Source organism: Setaria viridis, chromosome 8 (assembly GCF_005286985.2).
Source record: "Setaria viridis chromosome 8, Setaria_viridis_v4.0, whole genome shotgun sequence".
Taxonomy (NCBI): Eukaryota; Viridiplantae; Streptophyta; class Magnoliopsida; order Poales; family Poaceae; genus Setaria; species Setaria viridis.
Genome location: NC_048270.2, coordinates 8982895 through 8994414, shown reverse-complemented (window position 1 = coordinate 8994414; position 11520 = coordinate 8982895). Strand labels below are relative to the sequence as shown.

Genomic DNA, 11520 nt, shown 5'->3' with positions numbered 1-11520 from the left:
AAGTAAGCAATTCTAGACTTGGGTAGTTTCTAAGATTTGAACAAGTGGCAAAGATGTCCTTAATTCAAGGCATGATCATACACAAGAGTAGGTTTCATCCAACTCCTAGACTTAGTGCATACAATAAACAAATAACCGATAACTAGTCACATGAAATAATGACTCCAAAATAGATAGGTATAAATGCACCGGGGCTTGCCTGGGATCAACAAGGTTAGTTCTTCGGAAAACTTCTTTATTAAAGGAGGCACTCCACACTTCGCGAACGCTATCCATCTCCAGCTAAATTCCATGAATTCCACTTCAGGAGTTGTGACGTCTACGATTCAGCATATGCAAGAGTTAGATATGCAAACTTTTGAATACAAGACTATACAACTTTCCTTCATGATAAAGTTGCAAGCCAACAAGGACTATACAATTTATCATGATAAAGTTGCAAGCCAACACACAAAAACCCTAAAGATTAGCCCACCATTTTTATTTCCTTTACTAAACCTACCTTAGACCTCTTCTTTTATTTTTAAAAGCATTATAATAATTTTCTAATCTCAAAAACCTAATTCCTATGAATTAATAATAATTTGTGGATAATAAAGCATTTTTCAAGTTTTATACATTTAATAAAGTTTAAGCATTTATTTAAATACCTTACATAAAAAGGCATTAAATAAATACCTAAATTTTTATTATTTTTCCTAGGGTTTAAGAATTTTAATGCATAAAGGAAAATAAAACAATCCTAATAAAATTGGTTTCACTAATTTTGGACACTTCTAGAATTTCCTGTGAATTAAATGGTGAAAACGGCATTTAATCTATTTATCTAGTAAAAGAAAACCTAAGATTTAATAACCACCCCGACCCAAACTTTCTCACCCAACTTGCTTCTACCCACCATCACTTCCACCTAGGGCCCATCCGGTCTCCTATTCTCCTTCTTCTTTTCTTCACTAACGCGTGGGGCCCACGGCCTATCTTTTTCTCGGGCCGAAACATGGCCTGCCAGCCTTTTAACCTTCCACGCGTGGGCCTCCTTGCTTGGGCCGGCTTTCCCTTCTCTCCTCTTTCTCAACCGCAATCGGCCCACTTTCTCTTTTTCTTTTTCCACTCGATCGGCCTGCTAATCCGGCCTAAGGTCCCCCTTTCACCCGCCGGCCCACTTTCTTCCTTCTTCACTTCCCCCTGGGCCGCACGGCCCATTTTTCTTTCCGATCAGCGGACAGCCCACCGGCTCCCTTTTCTTCTTTTACTCGCGCGGGTCAGCTGGGCCAATTTCTTTCCCTTGGCCCAAGACGGGTGACCGGCCCCTCTTTTCTTTTTCTCCCACTCCCACCTGGGCCTCCCCTTCTTTTTTTTCGTCGCACGGGCCGGCTGGGCTGGCGGCTTTCCCTCAGCCCGAAATGGCTGCCGGCCTTCTCCTTCTCTCCTCACAACTCCCTGGCGCCTGGTTTCTTCTTCCTTGCGCCAAAACAGGGGTGCACGTCGGCGGGGCAAAACGGGACGGGGTCCTGGCCACGGCGGCTCGCCGGCGGCCGAGAGGAACGGGGTGGCGGCGCCCCAGGTCAGGCGCACCCGCGCCCACCGCCAGCTCGCCGAGAGGCGGCCCGAGCCGGCCCCTCCACGGGCGGCCGCGGCTTGGCCATCGGCCGGCCATGGCGGCGCACGGAGGCGGCACAAGCTGTTTCCCCCGACTTCCCCAACAGCTCCTACATCCTAGCAGGACGCCCTAAGCCCGCTAATTGAGAAGAACATTCGGTTCAGGAGCTCACCTTGGGGATTGGGTGACGGCGGCCGGCGGACAGTAACGGCGGCGATTCGAAGCTTCGACGGCGGGGAGCTGAGATAAGGTGGGGTGTGGGGTGTCGGAGAGATGCCGGGCGGACCCTTGGGCGGTGGAATCGCGCAGGGGAGCGATGTCGTGAGTGAATCGGCCGGCGGCGGTACTGCATGATCGAGCTTTGCTTCTGTCGATGTAACACGGCCGGTGAAAAGGATAAGCGCGGGAACAACGTCGTGGTCTTTTACCGTGCCACGTTCAGCTTGGCTCGTGGTAGGCGACGTGGCGCAGCGGTGGCCGTCGCACTGGCTGACATGCGCGAGAGCCGGCGGCGGCACGGCACTGCCGCGCTGCTCTGTTTCCGACTGTTCTTAGTTCTTCTTTTCAAAACGATCTGTTCATCCCTCCATTTCTTAAGATATTCCATCTCAACTCGTAGAACTCCCTTAAGCAAACTTGCAGATTAATCCGAGCACTTTAATTGATAGATGGGCCTTTACCCGAGATGAGCATCCTAAGGTCGAGATTTTGGAGCTCCAAGTTCCTGTCACGTTTTCTGTTAACTGAACATTTACGATTCAGTTCGACAGTCTGCAAAGGTGGTCGTTTACCCTTCTTTAGCACCAATTTCAGTAGCTCAATTGTATTCCATATAGGACAAACACTCCCTATTTGTGTTCTACAACTAATAAGGATTCCATTTTGCACCAGAAACCATATAGCCTTTGCACTGGATTTTCCTGAAAATTGCTCCAAACATTGCTAGTTAACACTGTTTCAGACTTAGAACTTACGCAGCTCGAGAGTTGGCCGAAATAGCTAGAGTGCTGAATTTGAGTTCTGATTTAAATTTGATTCTTTCGCTATCTCTGAGCAACAACACCTTATTAAACATGTCCAAGGATCATACTTCACCGCTGTCTAGTTGCCTTTGCTCACGTACTTGAAAAATTGGACAGAATTCGGTTTCAAACATAGATACTCGTCATGTTTTCCAGACTTAGACTTAATTCGGCAAGGAGCTCGAAATCTGCTCAATTGCTGACTTTTGGTTCCAATTTGAATTCAAACCTTCCACTTTCTATGGACAACAACTATTCATTTACCTTATCCATAATCCATATTACACTAATGTCCAAAAACATCTGCTCACTTTTAAGGAAATTTCTCCAGAAATTGGTTCTAAAGTCCTGTACTCAATACCATTTTCAGACTTAACCAAAATCCAGCAAAACCGCCTATTGTGACAAAGTGCCAACTTTAGGCCTCTATTTAAAATAGTTCCCCCCACTATTCCGGATCAACAACACCCAGATTTAGGAGTCCAAAGTTCATATTTCAACATGGTATAGTTGTCCTGATTTACTTATTTGAGAAATTTATCAGAATTCAATTTCCAAAATGTACTCTGAGCTGTTTTTCTGATTTCTTGTTTTCGGACGGTGAATAGTAAACGTAGCTTTTCATTTCCTTCTCTGATTCCTTTTGAGTGTTTAGGATCAAATATTACTCCAAATTTTTGACCCTTAAGTTCTAATCATCTTTATACTTCCACTCTATATTTTCGCCGAATTTTTCTGAATTTCAAATTCAAAATTCAAATTTCGGCCGAATTTGACCCGAATTTGATTTTCAGTCAATTCCTTTTTCTTTTCTTCTCGAATTGCTTTCGATTCTTCAAAGTCACTTTGATGACTAAAAATGGCGGGTGTTACACGAAGACTGGAATGGTGAAAGTTGAATTTCTCCTCCAATGTGTCCGCCGCCCTTCTGCTAAACTCCTCCAGGTGATACCTGGTATTTCTATACGGCCCCAGATACCCTTCTCGAACTGCGTAGCCCGAGTCGACCAAATAATATCGGCCTACAGATAATCACAAAAATTCAACATTAGTGCACCACATTTTGCAAGTGCAGCTTCATGTGCAGACTTAGTGAAGTCCCATACCTGCAGGTGGATGTGGGTAGGTCCTTGCCGCCATACAGTCACGCAAAACCGCCATGTCGTGACACGATCCTGCCATCCCCGCTTCTACATACGTGAAGCGCATGTCCATATCACATATGGCTAACACGTTGAAGCTCGTCCAACCTTTTCTGTTTAGAAAATCCACACGGGACTCACGCCCGACCAGTACTGGAATGTGCGTACCGTCTAAAGCACCTATGCACCCATCAAAGAACGGTGCATATTGGGTCAGCTTATGATTCACCTTAGAGTACGCGGGATCCTTTGGAGCGATGACTGTCTGGGCAAACGAATACATTACATTTGCCACATGCGCCATCTTCCTACTAACTGTGTCCAAACTCCGGTCAAATCTTTCTCTAATTTGACGGCAAGCCTGCTGTGTCGCACACGCCCACACGAACATAGCTAAAGCCTCAACAGATTCTACCCCTTACGACGTTTTCAACCCATGATTGCTAACCAACATGTCATGCAACTGAACGAACGTGTCGGGATACATACGAAAATTATCGAAGCACCGCCGCCTGTCCCGGAGGTTCAGCTCAACCCATTGCCGTCCCGTCAGGCGTGGCAGATCAACTGGCGGGTTCCGTCCAGGACGATGAATGCTGCGAAGCTCTGCATATGCGGCTGCAGCTCCTCCTAAACACTTCAGATCGAACACAGAGCTGGTGTCGCTGCCGGTGTCACTGTTTTGTTCCTCTGCACTACTCATACTTGAAGTACCTGTCCAAAAGTTAAACACAACAAATAAGACAAGGTAAACAAAGTTCTATAAAATGAGAGAAGGTACAAATAGTTTTGATCCAACTTGAAAGGAATTTAACTTGAAAGGAACTTACCTACAAAACTTATAGGTAAAACTTAACAGATAGTACTACAAAACTTATATGTAAAGCTTAACAGATAGTAATGATAGGAACGTCACACAAAGAACAGACATCAATAACAGATAGTAATGATAGGAACGTCACACAAAGAACAGACATCAATAACAGATAGTAATGATAGGAACGTCACACAAATAACAGACATCAAAAACTTATAAGAATTGATCTACCACTAAAAAGAAAGGTGAAACGATCAGTAACATAGAAAGGTTCAACGATCAGTAACATAGAAAGGTTCAACGATCAAGACATGTTACAGAAGCTAACAATACTGTTCCAACACAAGTGCAAACATTATTTTCCAAACTCTCAGATACATATCACTACAACTAACAGTCATGGCACAATCACTTCTTGTTGGTCATGTCCTAGTAGAATTGTATCCAGCTCATTCGGCCCTCTTTCGTTGCCATCTCCATGAACGTCGACCGATACTCCGCGCTCTTAGTACATAAATACATAGCCTGGTTGTGAAGCGGAGACCCCTCCTCTATACCATCTTATTTTAGGATCTGCATACAACGAACCATTTGGTCATGGGTACGGTCTGCACGTAGCAGGCTCCTCTTGGCCACACTCTCAGATAGCTCCCTGATGTACTGCTCCAAGTTGTCACTTCTTTTTTTCGTGGGACTGTCCACAGAGAATTCCCGGACCGGCCGTTTCGACATGGCACGAGCACTACTAGCAGGGGGGTCCTGCTCCAAGTCCGCTGCATTGGCCTCAGTCCCCATGCTAGGTGTCGCCTCACGAATACCTCCGGCCGTCAGCAAGGTGCCCCTGTCTTGGGGTTCATGGCCAAACAACTCAAATAACTCGTCGAGGAAAGGTGGAGGCTTCACAGAACTCGACTGGGACCTCGCCTGGGTGTCCTGCAATGTTTAAGAGACAGTAAATGATCAAGATCACAAACATAACAGTACAAATAAGATGTCGAGTAACTTAGGGGCCTGGCATAGGACGTACCTGTTGGTCCTGCTCCCAATAGGTGGCATCAGCAGACACACCACCAGTTTGTGTGTCGCGCCCTAAACCAGATTTGTTTTGCAAGGCCAGCCAGCCGAGGAATGCCCTCCTCAAGTTGTTGAGCTTGTTCTACAACTGCTTGCTGCCCAATTGCAACCCAGTTTCTGCCCTGAAGCCTGAGTACATATTCCTCCATCCCAACTTAGTGAGGCATTTGTCGCTCCAGTTGAGCTGGTTCTTCTGAGCAATGCACAAGTCCAGCAAAGTTTTTGTCGTGCCCTCATCCCAGCTGGCACGGTTATTCATCTGAGCACACAGCAGCTGCAATTATATGGCACCGATCTACGGACAACTAGGAGCTGCGTACACAACTAAGCAATGTAAAATTAATGCATATGTTACTTGCCTTAGCAGGTGGCTTGGCGCGTTTGTGGCGGAAATTGTAACACGGGGGGGGGGGGAGCAGGACCCAGTCGATGATGATGCCAGTGTGGGCACCCTTGAATCTTCCTCACGGTTGGCCTCCTAGTAGCCTTGTATCTGTCGCCTGAAAGGTGAGAAAACAAAAATCATACGGTCAACATAATGTAACATAGTCAGAACATAAGCACGTTCATCTACAAAATGGACGCTTTCCCTGGGCAGATAGGCTGTCCTTACCCTTTTTTAGTGAGTCACCTTGTCCTGGTTGTGCTTCCTCCACTCCTTATTTTTGCAGTAAGTCTTCTTGGTCTTTGGAACGTTCACCTATATAAGATTGAAACAAAATTACACATATTAGGCGAGGAGGATGGTTACGAGGCAACAGATAAGTAATTCATATAAACTAAACCGACTAAAAACATTCAAAGCTAAACTGCATATAGCTGTTTGGACCAAGTCAACAGGGAGTTAAAAAATGCAAACTGTAACATGAAAAGGGTCCTCAGAAGATATGCTTATGGTTGACATCATAAGAATGATCAGGTCTCAAAGATGCCATGCCATCATAGGAGCCAGCAATTCAAACATCAAGCAGTAAACATTTCAAATAAAAATCAAAAGCAAATCAATGTTCTACAAGATTGCAATTACGACAAATTTTAAGCAGAACAACTACTAGGCGGTACATAGATACAGAGCATCCATTTCACCACAAATTGCCAAAGTAGCAGACCCTGCTTTTCCTCAATCAGAAGACACTACATGAGCGATCTGCCTAAAATAGAAGGTGATATTTAAAGAAAACAACCTTCACATAGCATGCTATTCTAAGCACAGATGTGAACTAGCAGAACTGAATCTCCAGATGATATGAATGACAGAACATCTGGCATAGAACATGGTACATCAGGCATATTGAAATGCTATAAAAGTAAGCAAAGCAGATAATTTCCAAGCACTGGTAAGCAATGCATAGAACCTATAATCGCTACTTAGTAGCAGATAAGCTGCAATTGCGCATGAGAGAGCAGGGAATGAAATTCAAAGCTGTGAGTGCACATCTAAGAGCTAAAAACATAACAGTGACTGCAAGTATAACCAGAATCCATACCAAGACCATAACTTCAAACCAACGGGAAAAAACACAGTCTTAACATTGCAAAAAGCACAAGGCTCCAACAATTGAATCGAGATTGACACCTTACTTAGTAGTAATTAGAACACTACTTGCTAACTATTGAGTGGAACCCCAGAATTATCAAAGGAAAATAAGTAACGCAGGATTAGCATAACACATTAACCATGATAAATAGACAATTGGCGAGATGGACACAATCTATCAACCTCTGAAACTAACCACAGGAATCTAGTACCGGACCAACTAAGCAAACCACAACAGGAATCACTTCCGCAAAGTGAGGTGAAACCATTCAGTCACTACCGGCATACCGATGGGGGAGCAGCCATACCTGTGAGCGAAGGGGATGGAGGGGGCGACGGCGTGGGAGACGGTCCTTCCACGCGACGGCCCACCGGCGGCGGGAGCGGGTGCGCCGGGTCGGAGCTGCGGCGGCGGATCCGGAGGGACGGGCGGCGGTGGATCCGGACCGAGTGACGGAGGGGGCGACCAGCGGGACGAACGGCGCCGTCGCCCGGCCGGCCGAGAGTGAGGGAGAGGGCCACTCGACGCCTCGCCGGCGGCGGAGAGCGCACGCCAGCGAGGGAGCGGCGGAGCGGAAGCTGCGGTGGCGGCGGATCCGGACGGACCGCGCCCGATGGAGGGGGCGAGGAGAAGCGGGAGGGACGGCGGCGTCGCGCGGGCGAGCGCGACGGAGCGGGCGAGCCGAGGGCCGGCCGGCGGCGGAGAGCGGGCAGAAGCGACGGAGCGGGGGAGCGGAGGGAGCGGCGGCAGCGGAAAGGGTGCGAGAGAGAGCTGCAGCGTCTGTGGGAGGTGGATGGGGACGGGAGGCGGCGTCGGTGGAAGACGTTGGAATACGGCTTCACCGTGAAGCCCACCGAATGGCTGGGCTGAAAAGCTAAGCCGGAAGAAGCCACAGCCGCAGCTGAAGCCCACCGAACGCGCTGCAAATGTTTGCAGAGGCAATAGCTCAGTCCCATGATCCAAGAGCAAAAATTTGACCCTCCAAGATTAATCGATTCCCAGAGAGGAGAGGTGATATGGAAGGACGGTTCATGGGCGCACGGGCAGCCGATGAAACGTCATGGTGATGCCAGAGCTGGTAGCTATCTACGTGAACCGACGGCCAGCAGGACGATGCGCAGGGGGCGGGGCTGCCACTCGAGGGCCGCGAGCAGATCCCTCGAGAAACCGCGAGAGAGGAGGTGGGAAGTCCAAAATCGAACGGCTACGGCAAGATACATACACGATTGGAACGGCTGGGAATTCAGGGCGACGTGGCCCAATACCTGGTCGCAAGATTCGTCACGTAGAGATTGCATAAATAAATATATATAGTCGGACCTTCAAATTTTCATTAAATAATATTTATGGATCTGATTTGTTTGGACGACCAAATGCAGCATTTTGGGTATCGTCTGGACGATGGCACCGTATGGGAGGAAATTGGCTAACCTCGGCGTTCCATTACAGCTTAATCCAAAGGTTTATGGCCCGATTATAAGAATCCGAATAGTAGACAGTGATTATGAGAATTTGAATTCTAAATAGTAATAATTTAGTTTATTTGGATTCTAGGATCATGGTCTGGATAGGAGTTGTTTGAAAAGCTAAAATGTCTATAATGCCTTTAGTTTGGACGATTGAAATAGGGGGAAATAGGGGTACAATTGTTGTTTCCCAACCTATAACCTCCCGTTAGCTAAGTTGGAGTAGGCAGAGGGATTGTTAGATGGATAGATTCTTATAGTCCATCCTAGAATCCAACCTATTTAAATCCATTAGTGATTATTTTTAGTTGGATTATATAATCTCGGATTATTAGAATCTAGATGGATAGATCCTTATAATCCATCCTAGAATCCAACCTATTTAGATCCATTAGTGATTATTATAATCCATCCTAGAATTCAACCTATTTAGATCCATTAGTGATTATTGTGATTATTTTAGTTGGATTATATAATCTCTACGGATCCAAATAGGACCTATACACTCCCTCCATCCAGAGAAAAATGCAATTCTTGGATTCAAAAGTTAAAAAAATTACAACTCTAGCATACAATAGTAGTATAGGTGCACATAGCAATTTAAGTTATGGGTAGGTACATAAAAATTTTGGATAACTTGTTATTATTGGATAACTTGTTATGATAAGGTGTTTGAAGCTATCTTTCATTTAAGATATTGTTTGTGTATGCTAATATATTATTGATAAGGGTTTGTGTATGGTAATATATTATCTTCCATTTAAAATATTATTTATATATGATGATATATTATTTGAAGTAAAGGTGCATGTATCATTTTATTATTAATTTATGTGAAGAATGTTAGAATTGCAGAGTGAGAGTACGATAATAGGGCGGACAAGATGATCGTGCTCGTACACAACAAACACATAAACACGGTCAACGCGCGCAGGAACACGACACGCCAACACATCATGGGAGCGTCTCATCAGACGTACAGAGGCGAGCGCAAAATGCAACGCCATGTACGCTCACATCTCGGCTTTGGACGCCTTGACCTCCGCCGCCTCCTCCGCACCGCCATCATCGCCGCCGGCGATGCTGATGACGCGCGGTTCCCGCCCGCGGTGCCCGGCGACCTTGGGCACGGTTACGGTGAGCACGCCGCTCTCCAGCCTGGCGGACACGCGGTCGACGTCGGCTCCGGCGGGCATCCGGAACCTTCTCCAGAACCGCCCCGCGGCGCGCTCGGCGCGGTGCCACCGCTCGCCATCCTTCTCCTCGTCGGCCCGCCGCTCGCCGGAGATTCGGAGCACCCGGCTGTTCTCCTCCACCTCGACCTTCACGTCCTCACGCCGCACCCCGGGCACGTCCACCGAGATGACGTGCGCGTCGGGGGTCTCCTTCCAGTCGCACCGCGCCAGCGCCACTCCGGCAAGCCCCGCCTCGCTGCCGCCCGTCACCCTCGGTGGCGACGTCGCCGGGGCCGAGAACGGCGACTGCTCGAGCACCCGGAACGGGTCGTCGAGCAGGTCCCACATCAGCCCGCGCCCGTACGGCACCAGCGCCGCTGCGGGCGTGGCCTGCACCAGCAGCGCCGTTACCACCGCCACCGCCGCGAGGACGGAGGTTCCCGGAACTGACGCCTTCCTAGACGCAGCGGCCATTGTCATCAGCCTGATCGATCGAAGTGTTCGTGCGCTTGGTGGACCTTTTGATTCCTTGTTCGTGCTCGTGTGGATGCTGGGCAAAGAGAGCGGACGCAAGCGATTTATAGGTGCGACATGGGTGATCGAGACGGTTCGCTTGGTTGCGTTTCTAGGCGTTTCTGGTTGTTTGACGACGGAGGCATGTCGGTGGAGAGCGAGGAGCTCCCGGAGACTCTGGAAGTGTCCTTGGGCTGGGTTGGGCCAACCCCCTTGGGTCGGGTCGTGTGCAGGCCGACCAATGCCTGGGCTGCATCATCATTTCGTACATGATGGGTTTAGGAACGTCTAAATGGGCCTCCTAGATTCATGGGCCAAATATGTTTCGAGAATTGCTCTAGTCCTTTTCCAAAAAAAAAATCTTGAACCGTATAGAACAATTTGATGGATGAAAGATGATGGATGGCTATTTCCACATTTGCCAGTGTGTGAACTTTCACTTCTTCTATTTTGTGATTCCTTTCTTTGGAAAATACAGGCCTTTTCCGCCCCATCCAACTCCAACTCTCTCCTGCACCAATGTTCTCTTATATTCCTTCTCTAAAATTAATGTGATCAATGCTGCCTGTTCTGTAGCCAAAGAATATCTTTATAGAGAGAATTTCCTATTTAAAACTACAAGATAGAGTAGTTCCCTATTTTTCCCTGAAAGTCGGAAATGTCCTTATTTGACATCCACTGTAACTTACGTGCCCTATCTGCCACTCCTATTAGTTTGCCAGTTGAGTAGTATGTGAAAATACGATTTGTCCCTATGGTTTAGAACCTGTTTTTTTTTCAATGTATTTCCTGATTTTCACTTTGTTTTACATGGAGGAGCAACATTAAAAATTGGAAATTGCTCATCACCATTAATAATGCAGGATTTGAAGAGAACTGAATGTATGTGGAGTCCGTTCAAGGACGAGTTAAGGAGTGAGCGGTTCATGAATATAGTGGAGTAGCTAAAGGGAGACTTGGGACGGACAAGGCTAGAAGTTCATTGATTTTGAGATGTTTTTTTTTCTACAAGTTGATTTGTAGTACGATAGAAGGAATGCCTTTGTTAGATTCCAACTTCACAAATTTGGATATATTACAATTTCGTAAATTGAAATAGTTCGACACTTTTTTGCGATATTCGAACTTTGATATACAAATTTAGATATGCTATATTTTTGTACAAGCCAACTA

The 11520-nt window shown here is 46.8% G+C and overlaps 1 protein-coding gene and 1 non-coding gene across 2 annotated transcripts; both read right to left on the bottom strand.

The window, feature by feature from the left end:
- Positions 1 to 6529: 6529 nt before the first annotated feature.
- LOC117834893 (small nucleolar RNA R66) lies at positions 6530 to 6602 on the bottom strand. The gene has a single exon (XR_004635848.1). It is a non-coding gene; the product is annotated as a small nucleolar RNA R66 (small nucleolar RNA).
- A 2906-nt stretch (positions 6603 to 9508) lies between these two features.
- LOC117833945 (21.9 kDa heat shock protein) lies at positions 9509 to 10478 on the bottom strand. The gene has a single exon (XM_034713535.2). It carries the CDS (start codon positions 10312 to 10314, stop codon positions 9673 to 9675), a length of 642 nt encoding a protein of 213 aa, XP_034569426.1. The 5' UTR covers positions 10315 to 10478; the 3' UTR covers positions 9509 to 9672.
- Positions 10479 to 11520: the final 1042 nt, after the last annotated feature.